Source organism: Triticum aestivum, chromosome 7B (genome assembly GCF_018294505.1).
Source record: "Triticum aestivum cultivar Chinese Spring chromosome 7B, IWGSC CS RefSeq v2.1, whole genome shotgun sequence".
In the NCBI taxonomy this organism is placed as follows: Eukaryota; Viridiplantae; Streptophyta; class Magnoliopsida; order Poales; family Poaceae; genus Triticum; species Triticum aestivum.
The window spans coordinates 502574712-502600079 of NC_057813.1; the positions used below are offsets into that span (position 1 = coordinate 502574712).

Here is a 25368-nt window from a genome sequence, read left to right on the forward strand (position 1 = left end):
GGAAGTGGACACTTCCATGATGATAATTTTGGTAATGTCATGGAACACTTCTACGACAACACAGGTATGACTATCTTGATTCTGTCATAAAATCGTCATGGATGTACATGCATGACAAAAAATGCAACCTACTGTGACAAACATGTATCATCACGGAAGTGTATTTTTTTGTAGTGAGTATCCCTCTATGCTATCCAGAAATTCTATATCATTTCCAATCAACAATATGTCATCCACATATAATATTAGAAATGCTACAGAGCTCCCATTCACTTTCTTGTAAATACAGGCTTCTCCAAAAGTCTGTATAAAACCATATGCTTTGATCACACTATCAAAGCATTTATTCCAACTCCGAGAGGCTTGCACCGGTCCATAAATGGATCGCTGGAGCTTGCACACTTTGTTAGCACCCTTTGGATCGACAAAACCTTCTGGTTGCATCATATACAACTCTTCTAGAAACCCATTCAGGAATGCAGTTTTGACATCCATCTGCCAAATTTCATAATCATAAAATACAACAATTGCTAACATGATTCGAACAGACTTAAGCATCGCTATGGGTGAGAAAGTCTCATCGTAGTCAACTCCTTGAACTTGTCCAAAAACCTTTGTGCGACAAGTCGAGCTTTATAGATAGTAACACTACTATCAGCGTTTGTCTTCCTCTTGAAGATCCATTTATTCTTAATGGCTTGCCGATCATCGGGCAAGTCCACCAAAGTACACACTTTGTCCTCATACATGGATCCCATCTCAGATTTCATGACCTCAAGCCATTTCAAGGAATTTGGGCTCATCGTCGCTTCCTCATAGTTCGTAGGTTTATCATGGTCTAGTAACATGACTTACAAAATAGGATTATCATACCACTCTGGTGTGGATCGTACTCTGGTTGACATACGAGGTTTGGTAGTAACTTGATCTAAAGTTTCATGATCATCATCATTAGCTTCCTCACTAATTGGTGTAGGAATCACTGGAACTGATTTCTGTGATGAACTACATTACAATTCGAGAGAAGGTACAATTACCTCATCAAGTTCTACTTTCCTCCCACTCACTTCTTTCGAGAGAAACTCCTTATCTAGAAAGGATCCATTTTTAGCAGCAAAGATTTTACCTTCGGATCTGTGATAGAAGGTGTACCCAACAATTTCCTTTGGGTATCCTATGAAGACGCACTTCTCTGATTTGGGTTCGAGTTTATCAGGTTAAAGCTTTTTAACATAAGCATCGCAGACCCAAACTTTAAGAAACGACAGCTTTGGTTTCTTGCCAAACCACAGTTCATAAGGCGACGTCTCAATGGATTTCGATGGTGCCCTGTTTAATGTGAGTGCATATGTCTCTAATGCATAACCCCAAAACGACAGTGGTAAATCGGCAAGAGACATCATAGATCGCACCATATCTAATAAAGTGCGGTTACGACGTTTAGACACACCATTATGTTGTGGTGTTCCAGGTGGCGTGAGCTGTGAAACTATTCCACATTGTTTTAAATGAAGGCCAAACTCGTAACTCAAATATTCTCCTCCACGATCAGATCGTAGAAACTTTATTTTCTTGTTACGATGATTCTCCACTTCACTCTGAAATTCTTTGAACTTTTCAAATGTTTCAGACTTGTGTTTCATTAAGTAGATATACCCATATCTGCTCAAATCATCTGTGAAGGTCAGGAAATAACGATACCCGCCACGAGCATCAACACTCATTGGACCGCATACATCGGTATGTATTATTTCCAATAAGTCAGTAGCTCGTTCCATTGTTCCGGAGAATAGAGCTTTAGTCATTTTGCCCATAAGGCATGGTTCACAAGCATCGAATGATTCATAATCAAGTGATTCCAAAAGTCCATATTTATGGAGTTTCTTCATGCGCTTTACACCGATATGACCCAAATGGCAGTGCCACAAATAAGTTGCACTATCATTATCAACTTTGCATCTTTTGGCATCAATATTATGTGTATCATTACGATCGAGATTCAATAAACCATCAACATTGGGTGTATGACCATAGAAGGTTTTATTCATGTAAACAGAATAACAATTATCCTGTGCCTTAAATGAATAACTGTATTGCATAAACATGATCTAATCATATTCATGCTCAACGCAAACACCAAATAACATTTATTTAGGTTCAACACTAATCCCAAAAGTATAGGGGGTGTGCAATGATGATCATATCAATCTTGGAATTACTTCCAACACACATCGTCACTTCACCCTTAACTAGTCTCTGTTTATTCTGTAACTCCTATTTTGAGTTACTAATCTTAGCAACCGAACAAGTATCAAATACCCAAGGGTTACTATGAACACTAGTAAAGTACACATCAATAACCTATATATCAAATATACCCTTGTTCACTTTGCCATCCTTCTTATCCACCAAGTATTTGGGGTAGTTCCGCTTCTAGTGACCATTTCCTTTGCAGTAAAAGCACTTAATGTCAGGATTAGGTTTAGCTTTGGGCTTCTTCACTTGAGCAGCAACTTGCTTGCCGTTCTTCTTGAAGTTCCCTTTCTATCCCTTTACCCTTTTCTTGAAACTAGTGGTCTTGTTGACCATCAACACTTGATGCCCTTTCTTGATTTCTACCTTCACCGATTTCAGCATCGTGAAGAGCTCGGGAATTACTTTTTTCATCCCTTGCATATTATAGTTTATCACGAAGTTCTAGTAACTTGGTGATAGTGACTAGAGAAATTTGTTAATTACTATCTTATCTTGGAAGATTAACTCCCACTTGATTCAAGCAATTGTAGTACCCAGACAATCTGAGCACATGCTCACTGGTTGAGTTATTCTCCTCCATCTTGTAGGCAAAGTACTGTCAGAGGTCTCATACCTCTCGACATGGGCATGAGTCTGAAATACCAATTTCAACTCTTGGAACATCTCATATGCTCCGTGGCATTCAAAAGGTCTTTGAAGCCTCGATTTTAAGCCGTAATGCATGGTGCACTAAACTATCAAGTAGTCATCATATTAAGCTTGCCAAACATTCATAACGTCTGCATATGCTCCTGCAATTGGTCTGTCACCTAGCGGTGCATCAAGGACATAATTCTCCTGTGCAGCAATGAGGATAATCCTCAAATCACGGACCTAGTATGTATCATTGCTACTAACATCTTTCAACTTTATTTTTCTCTAGGAACATATCAAAAAATAAACAGGGAACTACATCGTGAGCTATTGATCATAATTTGCAAATACTATCAGACTAAGTTCATGATAAATTAAAGTTCAATTAATAATATTACTAAAGAACTCCCACTTAGATAGACATCCCTCTAGTCATCTAAATGATCACGTGATCCAAATCAACTAAACCATGTCCGATCATCATGTAAGATGGAGTAGTTTTCAATGGTGAACATCACTATGTTGATCATATCTACTATATGATTCACGCTCGACCTTTCGGTCTCCAGTGTTCTGAGGCCATATCTGCATATGTTAGGCTCGTCAAGTTTAACCCGAGTATTCTGTGTGTGCAAAACTGGCTTACACCCGTTGTATGCGAACATAGAGCTTATCACACCCGATCATCACGTGGTGTCTCAGCACGAAGAACTGTATCCCTTCTCTCCTTTCCTGTATGCCCCATTAAGGCCCATTACTTTCCCCGGCGAATTCTCGTAACTCTCCGGTACTCCGAAAAATACCCGAATCACTCGGAACCTTTCCGATGTCCGAATGTAGCCTTCCAATATATCGATCTTTACGTATCGACCATTTCGAGACTCCTCGTCACGTCCATGATCTCATCCGGGACTCCGAACAAACTTTGGTCATCAAATCACATAACTCATAATACAAATCGTCATCAAACATTAAGCGTGCGGACCCTACGGGTTCGAGAACTATGTAGACATGACCGAAACACATCACCGGTCAATAACCAATAGCGGAACCTGGATGCTCATATTGGCTCCTACATATTCTACGAAGATCTTTATCAGCCAAACCACATAACAACATATGTTGTTCCCTTTGTCATCGGTATGTTACTTGCCCGAGATTCGATCGTCGGTATCATTATACCTAGTTCAATCTCGTTACCGGCAAGTCTCTTTACTCATTCCGTAATACTTTATCCTACAACTAACTCATTAGTCACAATGCTTGCAAGGCTTATAGTGATGAGTATTACCGAGAGGGCCCAGAGATACCTCTCCGAAACACGAAGCAACAAATCCTAATCTCGATATATGCCAACCCAACAAACACCTTCAGAGACACCTGTAGAGCACCTTTACAATCACCCATTTATGTTGTGACATTTGATAGCACACAAAGTGTTACTCCGGTATTCGGGAGTTGCATAATCTCATAGTCTAGAAACATGTATAAGTCATGAAGAGAGCAGTAGAAATGAAACTGTAACGATCATAATGCTAAGCTAACGAGTGGGTCATGTCCATCACATTATTCTCCTAATGATGTGATCCCGTTCATCAAATGACAACACATGTCTATGGTTAGGAAACATAACCATCTTTGATTAACGAGCTAGTCAAGAGGCATACTAGGGACACTATGTTTTGTCTATGTAATCACACATGTAATAAGTTTCCGGATAATACAATTCTAGCATGAATAATAAACATTTATCATGAAATAAGGAAATAAATAATAACTTTAGTATTGCCTCTAGGGCATATTTCCTTCAGAAAGAGCACCGGCGGCCGGAGAATTACTTTGACGAGGTCCTTGAGGGAGCCCGCCTTGTGGAGGGGCAGTGTTCGAAGGATGTCATCTTTGAGTAGTTGAGTCTGGTTTGTAAGAGTCATGTAACGAACTTGTTGTGTATGATATCTATGATTTTAGTTTATCCTCCTATTTTGTTGTTTATATGTCTGAAAGTTTACCAGTCGTCGGCTTCAGCCCCCATGTAAATATTACAAGGGTGTTCGTTATTGCATGACTGCACTTAATTAATCCAATTTCTTGGCCCAATGTAGGAGGCGTCTTGCGAAGTGAACTAGGCAATAAGAATATGCGGCTTTAGTACTTTCACTTAGCCACAAGAGTCCATTGGTGGCGCTAAGTACTAGCCCCTTGTTGCATGATCGACGAGCTGGAGTACGGCGCCTTTGCAACGCGGTTGGTCGAAAACCCAGCCCCTCGTATGACATGGCGTAAATCACGAGTGATTCGTAGTGTAACACTAAGTCGCCGGATCGCTGACCCGCTCTCGATTACCATGGCAGTCAGTTTTTGACTTTCTCTACTGAGGTACTTGACCGGGCGAATCAGAAATACAATTGCAATAGTTCTCCTTTACTACCTTAGCCGAACTTGCGGAATGTAAGGTGGCAAACACAGGAGCCGGGCAACCCAACTATAGACCAAAGACATGATTCAGAGCAGATGCATATAATGCAATATCCGGGATGTCGAAGAGTTCCCTCTGGGTGTTCGGACTTAATCAATTTAGCGGGGCCGAGTACAGCCCCTAGCACATGTCAAACCACGTGTGTCTGTCGAATATAAGGAATAGCATAGATGAAAAGAACAAAATTCAACACCCAACCAAAATGGTGGTAATCATCTATGCCCTTTGTATCTTTATTGATATTTTGATGACAAATAATGTCGTTCAACGCTAAGGTCATATTACATGCCTAAAGAAGAGAGAATTTTACATAAGGGGAAGTCTAACACAGGGCCTAAAACCATGGTTCGGAAAAGAAACTTTAATGATGCCCCGCCGCATGTCTGCGCCTTTCCTCCTTAGTAGTGAGTCCTTTGAGAGGAGTGTTTGATGGCTGGGACATGCTAGCCTTAAAGGATCTCATGTGACAACCAACCGGTAAGTAGGGCTCTTGATGAACCTGCATGAAAAGAAAAAGGAAGGGGGGGGTATGCGGTCCATTTATGGTCAAGCCGTGCAATGGACCTATTCTGCAGCGTGCCTTCGGCGTCGCCCAGGGTATTTTGCGTAATTATGTACACACGGTACCTGAACCGCCACCTGGTGGGGCGATCGGCGGAGGCCAAACTGCTAATCAATGTTTGGGTCCGCTGATCTATGCGCAGACCGGACTCGTTTGGATGCGTCATTGGCTTTATTGGCTTGTGAACTGCTCGGCTTGATAAGGCCACTATACACCGGCTGCAAGGGCCACGGTGTGTTCTTCAATATGGAGTGAGCGCTCCATATTACCATTGACTGTAATAACGCTGTGAGGTCCAGGCATTTTGAGCTTCAAGCAAGCATAATGCGAAACTGGGTTAAAGAGGGACAAGGTAGTTCGTCCGAGCAATGCATGGTAACCACTGCGGATAGGGACGATGTCGAAGATTAACTCTTCACTGTGAAAGTTATTTCGGAGGCCGAATACCACCTCCAGTGTGATTGAGCCTGTACAACGGGCCTCCACTCCTGGTATCACACCTTTAAAGGTGGTGTTAGTAGGCTTAATTCATGATGGGTCAATCCCCATCTTTCAGACAGTATCTTTATAGATCAAGTTGAGACTGCTTCCTCCGCCCATGAGGACTCTAGTGAGGTGGTATCCATCGATGATTGGGTCAAGGACCAAGGCAGTCAAACCCCCATGACGGATACTGGTTGGGTGGTCCCTATGATCGAAGGTGATCGAGCAAGCTGACCATTGGTTAAACTTGGAGCCGACAGGCTCTATGGCATAGACGTCCCGTAACGCGCGTTTGCGCTCCCTTTTGGGGATGTGAGTGACATATATCATGTTCACTGTTTTCACCTTGGGGGGAAATTGTTTTTGACCCCCGGTGTTCGGCTGACGGGGCTCATCATCGTCTTCGCTTGGGAGCCCTTTGCCCTTGTGTTCAGTATTTAACTTACCAGCCTGTTTGAAAACCCAACAGTTCCTGTTAGTATGATTTGTAGGCTTATCGGGTGTGCCATGAATCTGACAGGGCCTCTCAAGGATTTTATCTAAGTTGGATGGCCCGTCTTTGCCTTTGAAAGGTTTCTTCCGCTGACCAGACTTTGGACCGTTGAATCTGGCATTGATTGTCGTATCGTCTGCGTCGTCGCTGCTGCTATTCCGACGTTTGCTTTTATTGCAGCGAGGTTTACCATTGCTGTCCCGTACCTTAGAGGTGCCGGGGTCGCCTGAGTTGTTACTTCTACGAGCCAACCAGCAATCTTCGCCCGCACAGAAGCGGGTCATGAGTGTCGCTAATGTTGCCATGGTCTTTGGCTTTTCCTGCCCAAGGTGTCGAGTGAGCCATTTGTCACGGACGCTGTGCTTAAAGGCCGCTAAGGCTTCGGCGTTCGGACAGTCTATGATCTGGTTCTTTTTAGTTAAGAACTGATTCCAAAGCTTGTGGGTTGATTCACCTGGCTGCTGAATTATGTGACTCGAGTCGTTAGCATCCGGTGTCCGGACATAAGTGCCCTAGAAGTTAGCCCTAAAGGCATCTTCCAAGTCTTCCTAGGTTCCAATGGAGTTTTCTGGGAGGTTGTTTAGCCAGTGCCGTGCTGGTCCTTTTAGCTTTAGGGGGAGATATTTAATTGCATGGAGATCGTCTCCTCGAGCCATATGAATGTGGAGAAGGAAGTCTTCAATGACGGCCGGATCCGTCGTTCCATCGTATGGTTCGATGTTTACGGGTTTAAACCCTTCCGGAAACTGATGTTCCATAACCTCATCAGTAAAGCATAAGGGATGTGCGGCTCCTCTGTGCCTAGCGATGTCATGGCGGAGGGCGGCTGACATTTGGGTTCAATACTGATCTCGAACATAGTAGAGGTCGTCACGCCGGGCTTCATAGCCATTATCTCATGCCGGGGCACGCCCCCTTGATCCATAGATTGATCTGGTCTGACTAGCTTTATAGGCTAGGTCACGTTGCAAGTCGTATGTATATCCCGCAGCTACAGTCTTCCTGCCTCTTCGGCAAGGGGGTGCAGGTTGGTGTTCGGCTTGATATGTCGCTTTGTCCCGTCCACGTGGTGGTTGGTCTGGTTGGTCTGCCTGATTGTATTTCGATGGTATTGGTTCAAGGACTTCATCGTCGAATTGAGGCATCAGCTTGCGCCTAGGGTAACTTTTGACTGGTCGCTCTTGGCCGTATTCCTCGGCAGCCAGGATAGTCCACCTTTCGTTCAGCATGTCTTGCTCTTCTTTGAGTTGCTGCTGCTTCCTCTTCAGGCTCCGAATTGTAGCAATAAGTTGTCGCTTGAAGCGTTCTTGGTCGAGGGGTTCCTCTGGGACAATGAAGTCCTCGTCACCGAGGCTGACCTCCTCTTCGGATTCTGGCATGTAGTTGATGTCTTTCGTATCTTTGTTGTCAGCGCGTCTAGGGCAGTATTCACCTTCTTCCCGCTCGTCCTGTTCGGATGTGGGCTCGATAAGGTGTTCATTATCTTCAGAGCCATTCGGAGTCTCGTTGTCTTCGGTGCCGGTATTACTATCCAAGGACACTACATACAAGAATCCAAGGCCCACAAGGTTATGAAGGAGTCGCCGACTGGGATACCTGCAACTTACAAGTCACTCGGACGAGGGATTCACTCGATGGTCTCACCAACACTCGACTGTCTCTGCTCACTCGGATACCAAGCGTCACTCGACCACAGAAGGCTTAGAGTCACCCAGAGATAGCAACAGTCAGGCGATCAGTTCGCCCTCATAAAGAACATCTAATGCTGGCGTTACCTGTAACTCTCGCATCCTTTAACCTCTTTATCAAACCCTTGGGTGAGGGGGCATTCATGAGGGGCCAGTAGACTCTATATAAGCCGCCCCTCTACCCTGCACAAGGGTTCGCACCTCTTGTAACATCACACTCTAGAAAACAAAGCTCCCACAACACCGAGACGTAGGGTCTTTACCTCTTCCGAGAGGGGTCTGAACTTGTAAATCCGAGTGTACAACCACACCATAGCTGGACTCTGCCCTCTCATACGTACCCCTATACAGAGGCGGATTTGGGCCTGGGGCCACTGGGGTTGTAGTCCCGGGCGTGGCCCGACTAGAACCTATACGTGTAATAGAAAAAATCCAGAATTAGTGATACAAAGAAGCCTAGCCCCAGGATTTAGCGCACGAACGCACAAAGCCACAACCATGCCAGCCCATTAGCCCAACTATAAGCTCCCCATAGCTGATCAGAATAGAAAACGAATCACGCAATTAACCGCGTCGATGGTCTCTCGCCTGACGTTCCCAAAAATACTCTGGCCAGATTGAAAGCGGAGAAACCCTCCCCTCGCTCAGGCGCTGCGCCGCCGCTAGTCAACCCGCTCTGCATCTGTGTCCCGTCCGCCGTTCTGACCATTCGCCTTTTGTTCTTCTCCGAGTCTCCAACTCCCACGCGCACACGGTTAAACATGTAATTTGTAGTTTGTATCATTTACATTATTTTTGCTACTTCCTCTATATCAATCAAATTCGGTGAGTTGGTGATTTCAAATTATACTCCTGTTACTTAATCGATTTTATTTCATTATCAACAGGAAATCAGGAATCCAAGATGATTCGATGAATCACCGTTTGGTATGCTATATTGAGTGATATATGTGCAAGCATTGATAATATTAAGATCGTACAGTGCTATCAAAAATGAGGAAACACAAGGGGCTAATGCCTTGTACACTTTTTGAGAATGGTATATTATGTTCTTTTGTGTGCAAAATTTAATATGAACAATTGACTTGGTCTACGTCCAATTTTTTATTTTAAATACTTATTTTATATTTACAGCTCAACGTCCTTGTACGTGAAGAAATGATGGCCTCAAATTGGGCAATTCTTCGTTATTTGGTATCAACACTTGTAATGATGTACTTTGTTAAATCTATTTCTTTATTGAAATTTCTCTCATGGTAATAATGAATTCATATTTCATTTTAAATGTGGATTTGTTGCATACTTCTAACATATGCTTTGGTATGTGTGGTATTGAATTATTTTTGTTAGCTTAACTTTAACCCAGGCTTTGAGAAATCCTGGCTCCGCCTTTGCCCCTGTACTCTACTGTCAGATTTGTTCCCACGACAAGAATCACATCATGTAAATGCAAAGTTGAGAGCACAATTGATTTGCCAACATTTGGCAAAATCAAAGCTTGCCAAGTTGATAACTTTTTGTGAGATTGGCATGAAAAAAAAGATAACCAGCCAATCACTAGGCAATTGGCATGCCAACTTTTGGCATCAAATCGATCATGTTCGTGCTTTAAGATTCGTGCTTGCCATGTGTTCTCATCTCTGCGGGTCTCCTCCCCGCTGTTGCCAGACGGTCGAAGGCGACCGGCGACCTCCCGGATCTCTCCCTCTCTGTTGCTGGGGCGTCTGGCTGAAGGCAACGACGGGTCAGGGGAGCTCCGGAGCAGCCGCCTCAGATCCGGCAGACATTTGCCTGAACCCAGCCGAATCATTCGTCAGCTTTTCAATTCGATTCGATCCTGACGGTCCTGCTCGCCTTATTCGGCGGCAGCTGCGCCTTCCTCTCACCCCGTCGGCGGCTTCTCCCCTGTTCAGGTGGAGATCCGGGCGGTTGCTTCCCGGTAAGCCACCGCGGCACCGCCTTTGGCTGGGTCTGATTCGTGGGAGAACGGCGAGATCCCGCTCCGCTCTAACCTGTGCTCGTCCGTTTCTGGATTGCATGCTGCTGATCCGGCGCGGTTAATCTATGCGTACGCAGGGTTCCTGCGGAGGCGCAGGCGCCGCGCCTGCGCGCGCAGAGGCCCGGGATCGGCGGCGAGATGAAGGGCGCGTCCGTCCCTGCGGTTGTGGGCATGCCTTCGCCGCTTTTTCTTTGGCGGTTTAAGGTAGGTTAGCCTTTCAGCCACTACTTTTTCTCTACTGTGCTGTGGAATGTATTAGCTCTAAGTGTAAGTTTCACACACCTGAGCTCTGATTTCAGATGGTCTGTGCTTGTTATACCCATCGCATACATTTGTCTGAAATACTGCAGTAGTATAATGGACCTGCTCCCGAAAACGGGTGAATTAATACCCTCTTTTATGAAGAATCCTCTCGAGTTATATAATGTCGTGTTGATCATGGTTAGTATTTAGAATGCGAAGCTGAGAATGGAGAAGGGATAAACCCATCACACCTGATGATTCTCTCTTTCCAAGTTTTCATTGCCTTAAATATGCAAACTTTGTAAATGGGGCTCAAACTCATACCATGTCTACCTCTCTACTAGTCTCAGATGCACCTTTGTTCATTACAGAACAGTAACACTGGCGGAGCGCCACGACCAACTGAGGGGGGGCCAATCTCAAGCTCAAAGTAAAATGTGTGCAAAAACAGATGCAGCTCACTGTCTCATAACATAAACTAGAATAAGATATATACATATATCTCTATAGCTTGTTCACACAGATACATGGTAACACCAGCATGCCTGGTATTGTGGACAATTACTATTATCAAGTGCTACATAGCTAGAACAGTAGAACAACCGAGATAAAGATTCAAAAAGCATTGTCACCTTTTCTTTGAATCAAAACATGATCAATAGTACGAAAAAAAATCATAGCACAATCTGAACCTGTACTTCATTACTGATGTAGATATCACAAAAATCATGGATACTTAAACATCACTGAATCATTTTGTGTTGTGCCTCTGCCGTTCTTGCCGAGAGAGCCGATTCATCTAATCGATCAGCCCAGGTCAAGTTCATGTGTACGTGTTTATACGTGTGCTAGTGCTATTGTAGATCAATCCAGATGCCTGTGGGCTAGCTTCCAGTGCTAGCTTGCACGTACGTACAGCTCATGTGGTGATTTGATCTAGCAGTCTAAAAACCAACAAGGAGGAGTAGAGACGAGCGCGTCCGTGCGTGCGTGGGAGAGATTGTCGATTCATTGGGCTGGAACCTGGGACTGGGAGGGAGGAGATTATTCTTGGCTGGGCTGATGCTTAGTACTCCCTCCATTCCTGAATGTAGTGCACATAGAGAGAAGCCCACATACCAATGCATGTGCTGGCTTTATATTTTGGACGAGAAAGCCCCCAATCGATTTGTTCCAGGCCTCAGGCCCCAGTACCCAATGAGTCAGTATACTAGAAAATTGGAGGAAAACTACCGCACCCTCCCATCATCTGGTTCAGTCCCATCCCATCTGTACGAGAGGAAATAGATAAGGGACAAAGGCGATGCGTTGGTGGAGGGTTAGTTTGGTCTAGAATTGGGTTGGACTCAAACTATGCACTACATTGTGGAATTTTCTTAGAAAACTAATACACACTATATTTAGGAATGGAGTAGTAAATTTTCTTTTTCAATTTTGGAAGGGGGGAGGGGGTGTGTGGCTCCCTTTGGCCTCCATGAGCCTCCGCCAGTGACTATGATGATAGAGCTGCTGGAGCTGTGTGTCGCACCTTGTAAATGGCCATTCAGGATTGTCATTGTCCTGTTGGAGCTGCTGCTTGGTTTCCTCAATGATTTATTATTGAATTTCCTCTTAGAGGCTCAAATACGTTTATATGTCCTTATAAAATTATATGTATACATATTAACCTGCTACACTGTAAACTAATCAAATGTACCCAAAATATCTTGTTTTGTTGATTTCATATCTTCCTGGGTTTTATCTGTCAAATTGCTTATTAACCCGTCCTTTTTCCAGGCTATATTGTTTCTCGTGTGGGGTTTATGCTGTTGCAAGGTCAGTCTTTCTACGATCGGTCAGTGAAGTTATTTTCATGCATGAATCGATCGTGTGGTAATTGGTAATACTCTTGGGATTACAGATAGGGTGGGACTCTGTTATGAGGATGAGTGCTGATCTGCGAGATTTATTTCTGTATGAGGTTTTCTTGTACTATAATCCTCTCTTCCTTGTGGTGAGTTTTTTTTTATTACTGTATTTGTATTATGCTCAAGCTAAATACACAGAAAATCAAACACCTACCTTTGCATCTATGTAACTGTGCTTAGTATTCTTATTGCAGGCACTTATGATTTGGTTATGGGGAGTGAATTTGTGGGTCTTTGCACAATCATCAGTGAATTATGTAAAAGTGTTTGATCTCGCGCAAACACATTTATCACACCGAGAAATTTGGAGGGTATGCCTATTGATGTCTCTTGATTGCAATTGTATTTTAAAATGTTGCTTGAGTCTGGACTTGCAGAAGTTAATATTCATGTTGGGTGCTGTTATGACCGGCATATTAGGGGCTTAGCCCAGTTAGTTGTGGCCCAGTCTATCTTATCATTATTAGGGGCTTAGCCCAATTATCTTATTAGGAGGATTATATAAACTCGTGTAAGGATCTGTTTTGGAATCAAGCAAGAAGCAATCATATTTGCTCGGCGTCCTTAGGGAGTCGGGAGACCTAACCCTAGCCTCCTCCCCTGCGCCATCTCCCTCTCAACCGCCGCCTTCTCCCGCGCAACTACGGCGCCGGCGCGCCGTCGCCGGCGCCCATCTCCTCGCCAACCAGCCTCCCACCCCTACAACCTACGGTTCAGGCTAGGTAGGGCCCAAGCTCCTACCAGTTTGGTATCAGCTAGCTTCGGTTCGATCATGTCTTCACCGCCGCCCAGCCCGTCTCTCCCGATGCCGGTCACCTCGTCGCCTCCGGCGACCACCACGACCATCGCCCTGCTCCTGCCCACGTCGGGACCTCTGTCGTGCTCGCCCCCGCCGTCCTCACCCCGGAGGAGGTGTCTGGGGCGCTGCGGGACCTAACCCAGGTGGTCCAGGAGATCCGCCTGTTCTTGGCCGGGTCCTACGGGCCGCACCCGGCTGCGCCGCCCATCGCCGCCACCGCGCCGCCGTGGCTGCCATGGCAGCCGCCGCACCAGGCGGCCTCCGTCATGCTCGTCGGGCCGCTGCAGCTGCCATCCACCACCGCCCCGCCCTGGCTGCAGTGGCAGCCGCCGCTCCTCCGTAGCAGCCGCTGCCGCTGCCCGGTGCGACATCGCAGTAGCCGCTACAGTTGCAGCAGCCACCGCCGGTTAGCTTCGGCCCCGCATGGACCGTGCCGGCAGGAGTCCCGATCCACCAGGTCCGGTTCCCGCCCTCGCCGTCCCCGCTACCGGCCTGCTTGACCGAGTCATCGTCTCAGCCGGTCTACACGATGGCCTCGGGACAGCCGCACGTGCCGTCACAACAGGCGCAGTATGGCGGGTCCTCCAGCTCCGCGGGCCCCTATGTTGGCCTCGACGCGCCGCCGTTCCACGGGGGCCCCCCCTGTGATCACCGACCCGGCGCCGCTACTCCGCACCGCCGAGCAGTACCCCCACGGCGGTCATACCCAGACGCCGCCGCGCTTCGCCAAGCTCGACTTCGCCACCTACGGCGACACCGAGGACTCCCTCAACTGGCTTAATCAGTGTGACCAGTTCTTTCGGGGGCAACGCACGCTCGCGTGGGACCGCACCTGGCTCGCTTCATATCACCTCCGAGGCACCGCACATACTTGGTATTACGCTCTCAAGCAGGACGAGGGCGGCATGCCTCCATGGGAGCGTTTTCGCGAGCTCTGCCTCCTTCGCTTCGGGCCGCCGATACGCGGGAGTCGGCTGGCGGAGTTGGGCCACCTCCCCTTCACCTCTACGGTGCAGGACTTCGCCGACCGCTTTTAGGCCCTGGCGTGCCACGCGTCCGGCGTGACGGCTCGCCAGCGGGCCGAGCTCTTCGTTGGCGGTCTGCCGGATCATATCCGCGTGAACGTGGAGCTGCGTGGACCCTAGGACCTCGCGACAGCCATGTACTACGCCCGCGCGTTCGAGCGCCGCGCGGTGGCCATCCAGCAGGCGTCACCGTCCCGGGCCGCTAGGCCACCACCCTGGCCGGACGTTCCCGCGCAGGGTTTGCCTGCTCAGCGCGGCACCCCTCGCCGCGACCGCGGCGCGCCCGTTCCGCCGGCTCACCCCGGCCGAGCAACTCGAGCGTCGCCGCCAAAGGTTGTGCTTCAACTGCGACGAGCCCTACGTGCACGGCCACGTCTGCCCGCGACTCTTCTACCTGGAGGCTGCGGACTACATTGAGGAGGACGCCGCCGCCGCCGGGCTCGGTGACCTGCCCGCCCCAGCTGCCGCGGAGGTGTTTGGCGACGGTTGATCACCTCGAGGAGTTCCGCAAGCGCTTTTCTGCCTTCCAGCTCGAGGACGAGCTGTTTGTGCAGGCGGGGAGAAATGTTATGACCGGCATATTAGGGGCTTAGCCCAGTTAGTTGTGGCCCAGTCTATCTTATCGTTATTAGGGGCTTAGCCCAGTTATTAGGGACTTAGCCCAATTATCTTATTAGGAGGATTATATAAACTCGTGTAAGGATCCGTTTTGGAATCAAGCAAGAAGCAATCATATTTGCTTGGCTTCCTTAGGGAGCCGGGAGACCTAACCCTAGCCTCCTCCCCTGCGCCATCTCCCTCTCAGCCGCCACCTTCTCCCGCACAACTACGGCGGCGCCGCGCCGCCGCCGGCGCTCATCCCCTTGCCAACCAGCCTCCCACCCCTACAACCTACGGTTCAGGCCAGGTAGGGCCCAAGCTCCTACCAGGTGCATTTGAACAGACATAGCTATCCATAGGCAACATGCTATAGTCATTCCATAGAACATTTTCTGTATACATTTCTTAATAATTTATGTGCCCTACAGTTATTGTGACTTGTGACAGCGTCTTGATTTTGCAAAACGTTTCCTTACAACATTTGTGCTGAACTGCTGATGTTAACTTCCAAGACCACAACACCTAGTTGCCAATCCAATTTTTTTGGCAGTGCAACCACACTCATAGATAATACATACTGTAGTTTCTCAACGAACATGCCTCATTCGGATGATTATTCTTAAGAATAAATGTGCCTGTTGCATTTTCTAATGTGAGTGCTGACTGCTGAGTGCTCCTCTTTTTGAACCTTGCTCTCTTTTCTTTAACCTATATCATGACCTTTTGTATTAGATGTGATTTATTTTGTTGTTTGTGCATTCTCCATGTTCTTTATGTTCAGATTATGCTGTATAAATTCTCATATTACTTGTATCTGACGTATTATTCTGCCAAAGTAAACTTTTCTTTTTGTCTTATTGACAGTGTGCTACTTGGCTTACTTTAATTGTTCCCACAAGTATGACAGCTTACCTATACCTGTACTCACATGGGGAAGTGTCACTTGCTGCTTCTCAACCAGTGTAATATCCAGCCCATTGAATCTTTTCATTTCATGATTTCTTCTTCTGCGCCAGAGTTCATAAGATTTTTGGCCTCTACAGTGTGCAGGAATATCATCTGCAGAGCTATAGTATTATTGACATACTAAAATTATTCTCCCACTGAGTGTGTCTGACTGGATATGCAGTGCTAATTGATAAATAGGAACTTACTACGTCCTGTCATATTAGAAGATCTGAGTGGTAGTTTGTCCATTGTATGTTTCTGTAACACAGCACTTCACTGCACATAGACTACTTTTCTAGAAGTTAAATCTATTTTCCTGAATCATATAAAGCAAACGGTCCATTTAGTACGGTTTATGTGCAAGTACAGAAATTAATGTACGTCTACCCTTGAAAACAATTGATATACATGTATACATATTGCTGTCTGCTTGTAATAGTAAAGTGAATTGAAGTTCTGCTTGATGCAAGGTCTACTTGTTCCTTCCTCAACTTGGAAACGGAAAAAAATCTTGCCATGCATTCTTCGTATTCTTTAGCAATGGGTTACTTTTCAAATCTGGGATGGTTAAATTGACGTATCTTTCTGATTCTTTGCAGGTTCTATTGTATGCTATCCTTTTGATAGTCCTCCTTTCTCCGTTTGATATGTTCTATTTATCATCACGCTTTTACTTCCTGAGGACCATGTTACGTATAATACTTCCATTGCAAGTAAGTTGTTCAAAATGTTAGTAATGCATAAGTTTTGCTTTGAGCCATCCTAGAAACGGACCATTATGTTATGGTCCATCGTGGCATTAATCTATCTGATTGTGCTTGTGGAACCAGCAGCTGTATACAATGAAATTTAATTATTCCCCATGCCTTTATTTTGCAGGCAATTACATTCCCCGACTTCTTTTTGGCTGATATTTTTACATCCATGTCAAAGGTATCCGCTTACTTATATGAAATATTGATTGTGGATTATTTTGCTTAGCTTATCACTGTTGGATAGTACCACATAAGTTTAGCTTATATTATATGATTGTCTGTTTCTTGTATTGGCTATAATGTAGTATGTTTCGGGAGAAAATGCTATCTACGTGAAAATGTGGTGCATGCTATTGCTAAGTTTTGTAGCTTCTTGTTGTCCCATGTTGACATTTCTAGCATTTTCTCTTAATTCTTGCATTTCTTGACAGGTGTTCTCAGATTTGGAACGTTCAGTTTGCCGCATGGTCAATCGTCAGGTTAATTTCTTTATTTCCCTATTGATATGCTCATAGTGCTGATATGCTAATGCAGTAATGCTTTGTTTGATAAGTTATGGCTAGAATTCATCTTATTCCTCTTTAATGTCTGTTATTTGGTATTTTATAGGTGGCGACAATTGCTTGGTTTGAAGCTGATTCAATTTGTGGTAGCCACTCTATAGCTATTCCTCTAGTTCTTGTGCTCCCTTATTTGTGCCGTTTCTTCCAATGCCTTCGACAGTACAAGGATACAAAGGAGAAAAGTTGTCTTCTGAACGGTATTTACTCAGCATACAGCAGCTTTGATTGTTTATTTTTTTACTAGGTGAACTTGGATGTTTAAAATGTAATATAAATATTTGGGATTGTATGTGTTTATTCCTGTTTATGGAAATCGTTTAACAGTAATTTTGTCCAAAACCCAGCACTGAAGTACTCGACAGCATTCCCGGTGATTTTTTTATCGGCGCTCAAGTATCATGTATTCCCTGACCAGTGGGTTAGCTTTTACCGGCCCCTCTGGCTTATTTCGGGAGTTATAAATTCGCTGTATTCCTTCTACTGGGATATAAAGCGCGATTGGGATTTGAGGTGCCTGTCTTCATAAAATTATTCTCTACTCCTTGAACATGCAAACTGCTGCTAATGAGTTTTTTCTCTTTTCCTGCAGTATTTTAACCAGGATTTTCATGTTCAAAAGCCCAAGCACATGGACAAGTCTTCTTTATGGGCGGAACTGGGTATAGTCTTGAATATATGTACATGGTTTAAAGCAGCCTACATTGGTATTTTTTCATTTGTCTTGATGTGATTGCTCTACAGGTGTATTACTGGGTGTTAGGCAGCAATCTCATCCTCCGCTGCACATGGACATACAAGCTGTCGGCGCATCTTCGGCACAACTACCTCACAGTGTTTGCGATAACAGCTTTGGAAATGCTGAGGCGGTTTCAGTGGGTTTTCTTCCGCGTTGAGAATGAGTGGAACAAGATGACGGCCAAGCAAAATTTTGAAATGTCATCCGATATGCCTTCAGAATCAGACAGGCTACTGGAGTCTAATAGCCACACAGTATGAATCCCAGAACATCATGTTTCGTGACTCTCATTCATCACCATTCTTTTCATGTGACCCTTTACAGGCTTGTAGCCGATTTTAGGTCATACGGTTCTGTTTTGTTTGTAGGGCTCAGAAGGTCAGGGATACACAACAGTAGGTTTGTAGAAAAAGCTGAAATCGTTGGCGTGGAGCATGTAATCCTCTTGAGGTGTTTGTTGACACATGAAACAATAAATAGTAATGCTGAAATTTTTGAGATTTTGCATCATTATTTATGTGCATCGCCTTGCCATGAATTTGCCGCTGTTTGCATGTGTTCATTTTCTCCCTGTATCTTAACTATGCGACGCAGCACAGGGGCGGTGTAGGCGATGTCTGGAAACCCGGCGGCCTGGAGGGCGACCGCAGGGGCAGCACGAGAGACGCGGGCGCACAAAGCTCCAGCAAGGCTTGGCTGGGCGAGGGGCTTGCCAGGGGGAAGTCGAGGCCACAGCCCGCTTGGAGATCAGGCGTGGCGGCAGCACGGTTGTCGGAGACAGCGGAGGGGACACCGGGGGGGTCCGCTCCTCTTGAGAGCGGCGCCTGGAGGAGCATGGAGAGGTCTGGCGCGTCGGGCTGCGCCCCTGAGCGTCAACGCCGGCAGGGTCGGGGACGACCGACACCTCAAGGGCGCACGCCCTCCCCCGTGCGAAGCCGTGCCTTAGCTTGCCCTGAAGATGTTCTGGCGCCTATTTTTGAGGAGCGCCTGATGGGCATCCTTGCTCCGCCCGAGTCCCCCCCCCCTCCCAGGCCTCCTACGGCTCGCCCCAATGGGGTTTGTAGCCTAGTTCAGTACTGTTATTATTTTGCTGTCCGTTCATTGCTGTCCTCCCTCCTCCTGGACTGATCAAGGTGAATGTTCGTGTGCCCCATGACTCCACAACCTATAAACACCCTGAGTTGGAACATACGTGGTCTAAACTGCCCAGCCCGGAGGGCAACCGTCAGCGCTACGATTGCAGATTCCTCGTGCCAAATTGTGTGTTTACAAGAGACGAAGCTAGATAGCGTGGACAAATATGTGGCTGCCTTCCTTGGTGGCAACCGGCTGAAAAGTTTTGCGCAGCGACCGGCGGGAACTAGGGGTGGGATCTTATTACTATGGGATGACAACGTCGTCGAGGTCTCCGACATTTCTTCGTCGGCCTTTTGCCTCTCCGGCAAGGTTCTCATTCGAGCGACAGATGTATGCTTCAAGATAACATCTGTCTACGGTCCCACTGACCACGCCAGTAAAGACTCTTTCTTTACCGAGATTGTCGTCCACAAGCCTTTGCCGGGTGTTGCTTGGTTGGCCCTCGGAGATTTTAATCAAATATACCGAGCGCGAGACAAGAACAAGAGAAATGTAAACCGGAGCAGGATAAACCGTTTCCGCTCAACCCTTCAATCTTGTGAGCTCAAAGAAATTCATCTCCAAAATAGACGCTTTACTTGGAGCAATGAGCGGGAAAACCCCACCCTTTGCAAGCTTGACTCTTTCTTTTGCAACGCCGAGTGGGACACAACTTTCAACACACATGTGTTGCATGCCCTTTCATCTTTCCTCTCCAACCATTGCCCCCTCCTGCTTGCCGATGACAAGGGACCTAGACGTCCACGGTCCTTCAAATTTGAAATTTTTTGGGTATCTTTGCCTGGATTCAATGACGCCGTCCTAAAGGCGTGGAATGAGCGTGTAAACCACACAAAGCCTTTCCAAATTCTTCATCATAGGCTTAAGAAAACCGCGACCCGGCTCACTGAATGGAGCAAGAAGTTTTTCTCCAAGGCCAAGATCCAACTCCATGCGGCCCTCTTGGTGATCCTTCAGTTGGACTTGGCGCAAGAGGAACGAGCCCTCTCACCCGAGGAGAGGGACCTGCGTGCTAGACTTAAGCGAAGAGTGGTTAGTTTGGCGGTTCTTGAGTGGGCTAGGAAGAGCCAATGTGCTAGACTGGCAAATCTGAGGGAGGGTGATGCCAACACCAAATTCTTCCACCGTCGCATCAATGCCCGTAGGAGAAAAAACCATATTCACCGGCTAAAGCATGCTCATGGTTGGGTGACCGACCACAAGGAAAAAGAGAAGATCATCCATGATCACTTCTCCGAGGTCATGGGCCGGGGAAGTACGAGCAATAAGGATTTCAATTGGGAGGAACTGGGCATTGAGGCCCATGCCTTGCAAGACCTCAATGCCGCCATCACCGAAGAGGAGGTTTGGGAGGCTATAAAAGAGATGCCTAGTAACAAGGCGCCGGGACCTGATGGTTTCACGGGGATATTCTTCAAGAAGTGTTGAGGAATCATCAAGCATACAATCATGGGGGTCATTCAATGCTTCGATTGCTTACACACCTCCAACCTGCAGTGGCTAAACTCTGCCAATGTTGTTCTGCTGCCTAAGAAGGATGGCGCGGAAGGCATCTCTGATTATAGGCCCATTAGCCTCATACATGCCATCGCTAAAATCATTGCCAAGGTTCTATCGCTACGCCTTGCGCCCCACATGGATGACCTCGTTTCCAACGCCCAAAGTGCTTTCATTAAAAGGAGAAGTATCCAGGACAACTTCATGTATGTTCGGAATTTTGCCCGGCGTCTGCACAAATGCAAGACCCCCACACTCCTTTTCAAGCTTGATATAAAAAAGGCTTTCGACTCAGTCAAGTGGGGATACATTCTTGAGCTTCTCCAACGGTTGGGCTTCCCTCCAAAATTTCGAGCTTGGATTGCTGCGCTTCTATCATCTTCTTCATCTCAGATAATGCTAAACGGGCTACCCGGCCCTCCTGTCAAGCATGGCCATGGATTCAGGCAGGGGGACCCCATCTCTACACTCCTCTTCGTCCTGGAAATTGACCCCTTGCATAAGATCCTAGACTTGGCGACGCGAAAAGGGCTCCTACATAAGATCCGTGGTCGGGGTGCCATGGTGCACACCTCCCTCTATGCGGATGATGCGCAGTCTTTGTGGCCCCCCATCAAGCGGGACATCGACAATCTTGCCTCCATCCTCAGAGGCTTTGGGGACGTCACAGGCCTTTGTTCCAACTTCCAAAATAGCTCGGTTGTGCCTATTCGCTGCAATCACCTTGACCTTGAGCAAATTCTGTAGAGCATGCCGGCAGCACGTGCCTCTTTTCTGGTCAAATACCTAGGACTACCACTCTCTGTTTGGCAACTGAAGAAGGTGGATATCCAATACCTTGAGGACAAAGCGGCCGGCAAATTGGTCACTTGGGAGGGCCAAAACATCACTACCATCGGTCGTACGACACTTGTTAGGTCTGTCATTACCTCCCAAGCAGTATTCTCCATCATGCCCCTCATCGTGCCTCAGAGCTCTCTCCATAGCCTTAACAAAATTGAGAGAGCTTTCCTTTGGTCCAGCTTGGACAAGACAACGGGAGCCAAATGCAAGGTCAACTGGAAGGTGGTTTGTAGACCAAAAGAATATGGTGGCCTCGGGGTGCTCGATGTTGGGGATCGTTAAAGAAATTAAAATTTTTTTACGCATCACCAAGATCAATCTATGGAGAGACTAGCAACGATACAGAGGGGAGTGCATCTTCATACCCTTGAAGATCGTGGTGTGGAAGCATTACAAGAACGCGGATGAGGGAGTCGTACTCGCGGCGATTCAAATCGCGGAAGATCCGATCTAACGCCGAACGGACGGCGCCTCCGCGTTCAAGACATGTATAGCCCGGGGATGTCTCCTCCTTCTTGATCCAGCAAGGGGAGAGGAGAAGTTGAGGGAGAGCTCCGGCAGCACGACGGCGTGGTGGTGCATCTTGAAGTTCTCCGGCAGGGCTTCGCCAAGCACTACTGAGGAGGAGGTGGAGTTGGAGAGGGGGAGGGCTGCGCCAGGGGCAAGGGGTGCGGCTCCCACGCGCCTTCCCGCTATATATAGGGGTGTAGGGGGCTGGTTTTTTGCCCTCCAAGTCCATTGGGGCGTTGGCAAAGGTGGGGGAAAGAAATCCCATCATTTCCCTTCCCCACCGATTGTTATCCCCCTTTTTTAGGGATCTTGATCTCATCCCTTTGGGATATGATCTTATTCCTTCTAAGGGGGGATCTTGGTGCGCCTTGACCAGGGGTGTGGGGCCTTTCCCCCACTACCCACGTTCATGTGGGTACCCCCATGCAGGTGGGCCCCACTCCGGAACCTTCTAGAACCTTCCCGGTACAATACCGAAAAATCCCGAACATTTTCCGGTGGCCAAAATAGGACTTCCCATATATAAATCTTTACCTCCGAACCATTCCGGAACTCCTCGTGACGTCCGGGATCTCATCCGGGACTCCGAACAACATTCGGTAATTGCACACTAATTCCAATAAAAACTCTAGCGTCACCGAACCTTATGTGTGTAGACCCTACGGGTTCGGGAATCATGCAGACATGACCGAGACAGCTCTCTGCCCAATAACCAACAGCGGGATCTGGATACCCATGTTGGCTCCCACATGTTCCATGATGATCTCATCGGATGAACCACGATGTCAAGGATTCAAGCAATCCCGTATACAATTCCCTTTGTCAATTGGTACGTTACTTGCCCGAGATTCGATCATCGCTATCCTAATACCTCGTTCAATCTCATTACCAGCAAGTCACTTTACTCGTTCCATAATGCATGATCCAGTGACTAACTACTTAGTCACATTGAGCTCATTATGATGATGCATTACCGAGTGGGCCCAGAGATACCTCTCCATCACACGGAGTGACAAATCCCAGTCTCGATTCGTGCCAACCCAACAGACACTTTCGGAGATACCCGTAGTGCACCTTTATAGACACCCAGTTACGTTGTGACGTTTGGCACACCCAAAGCATTCCTACGGTATCCGGGAGTTGCACAATCTCATGGTCTAAGGAAATGATACTTGACATTAGAAAAGCTTTTAGCAAACGAACTACACAATCTTGTGCTATGCTTAGGATTGGGTCTTGTCCATCACATCATTCTCCTAATGATGTGATCCCGTTATCAATGACATCCAATGTCCATGGTCAGGAAACCATAACCATCTATTGATCAACGAGCTAGTCAACTAGAGGCTCACTAGGGACATGTTGTGGTCTATGTATTCACACATGTATTAAGGTTTCCAGTTAATACAGTTATAGCATGAATAATAGACAATTATCATGAACAAGGAAATACAATAATAACCATTTTATTATTGCCTCTAGGGCATATTTCCAATAGCCTCCCACTTGCACTAGAGTCAATAATCTAGTTCACATCACTATGTGATTATAATGAATTCAACACCCATGGGGCTTGTGAGAGAGGTTATTAGTCAACGGGTCTGAACCTTTCAGATCCTTGTGTGCTTCACAAATCTCTATGTCATCTTGTAGATGCAGCTACCACGCTCTATTTGGAGCTATTCCAAATAACGGTTCTACTATATGAATCCGGTTTACTACTCAGAATCATCCAGACTAGTGTCAAAGTTTGCATCGGCGTAACCCTTTATGACGAACTCTTTTACCACCTCCATAATCGAGAAAATTCCTTAGTCCACTAGTTACTAAGGATAACCTTGACCGTTGTCCTGTGATCCATTCCTGGATCACACTTGTACCCCATGACTGACTCATGGCAAGGCACACTTCAGGTGCAGTACACGGCATATCATACTGTAGAGCCTACATCTGAAGCATAGGGGACGACCTTCATCCTTTCTCTCTCTTCTGCCGTGGTTAGGTCTTGAGTCTTACTCAATACTCACACCTTATAACACAGCCAAGAACTTCTTCTTTGCCGATCTATTTTGAACTCCTTCAAAATCTTGTCACGGTATGTATTCATTTGAAAGTACTATTAAACGTTTTTGATCTATCCTTATAGATCTTGATGCTCAATGTTCAAGTAGCTTAATCCAGGGTTTCCATTGAAAAAACACTTTTCAATAATCCTATATGCTTTCCAGAAATTCTATATCATTTTCGATCAACAATATATCAACAACATATACTCATCAGAAATTCTATAGTGCTCCCACTCACTTCTTTGGAAATACAAGTTTCTCATAAACTTTGTATAAACCCAAAATCTTTGATCATCTCATCAAAGCGTATATTCCAACTCCGAGATGCTTACTCCTGTCCTTAGAAGGATTGCTGGAGCTTTGCATACTTGTTAGCATCTTATAGGATTGACAAAACCTTCTGGTTGTATCATATACAACCTTTCCTCAAGAAAATTGTAGAGGAAACAATGTTTTGACATCCTATCTGCAAGATTTCATAAATAATGCAGTAACAACTAATATAATTCCAACAGACTCTTAGCATCGCTACGAATGAGAAAGTCTCATTGCAGTTAACTCCTTGAACTTGTCGGAAAACATCTTAACGACAAGTCGAGCTTTCTTAATGGTGATACTTACCATCATTGTCCGTTTTCCTTTTAAAATCCATCTGTACCCAACAGCCTTACGACCATCAAGTAGTTCTTCCAAAGTCTACACTTTGTTTTTTAGACATGGATCCTCTCTCGGATTTTATGGCCTCGAGCCATTTGTCGGAATTCGGGCCCACCATCGCTTCTCCATAGCTCGTAGGTTCATTTTTGTCTAGCAACATGACCTCCAAGACATGATTACCGTACCACTCTGAAGCAGTACGCGTCCTTGTCGACCTACGAGGTTTGGTAGTGACGATCCGAAGTTTCATGATCACTATCATTAGCTTCCACTTCAATTGGTGTAGGCGCCATAGGAACAACTTCCTGTGCCCTGCTACACACTAGTTGAAGTGACGGTTCAGTAACCTTATCAAGTCTCCACCATCCTCCCACTCAATTCTTTCGAGAGAAACCATCCTCAAGAAAGGACCCTTTTCTAGAAACAATCACTTTTGCTTCTGGATCTGAGATAGGAGGTATACCCAACTATTTTGGGTATCCTATGAAGATG

General features: G+C 46.3%; 1 protein-coding gene across 1 annotated transcript; it reads left to right on the forward strand.

The window, feature by feature from the left end:
- The first annotated feature begins 10223 nt into the window (after positions 1-10223).
- Positions 10224-18676, forward strand: LOC123157420 (SPX and EXS domain-containing protein 1). The gene is made up of 14 exons (XM_044575697.1): positions 10224-10530; positions 10668-10794; positions 12610-12648; positions 12734-12826; positions 12935-13051; positions 16029-16124; positions 16712-16825; positions 16992-17045; positions 17299-17346; positions 17477-17627; positions 17775-17940; positions 18020-18089; positions 18172-18420; positions 18535-18676. The coding sequence occupies exons 2-14, from the start codon at positions 10729-10731 to the stop codon at positions 18571-18573; spliced, it is 1302 nt and encodes a 433-aa protein (XP_044431632.1). The 5' UTR covers positions 10224-10530; positions 10668-10728; the 3' UTR covers positions 18574-18676.
- The last annotated feature ends 6692 nt before the right edge of the window (positions 18677-25368 follow it).

Bases quoted from the DNA above. Each gene is read 5' to 3' on its own strand.
- LOC123157420 (XM_044575697.1), top strand. From the start codon at position 10,729: ATGAAGGGCGCGTCCGTCCCTGCGGTTGTGGGCATGCCTTCGCCGCTT. The intron at 10,795-12,609 runs GTAGGTTAGCCT...TCCTTTTTCCAG, and splicing joins TTTTTCTTTGGCGGTTTAAG to GCTATATTGTTTCTCGTGTG. The intron at 17,347-17,476 runs GTTAATTTCTTT...GGTATTTTATAG, and splicing joins GCCGCATGGTCAATCGTCAG to GTGGCGACAATTGCTTGGTT.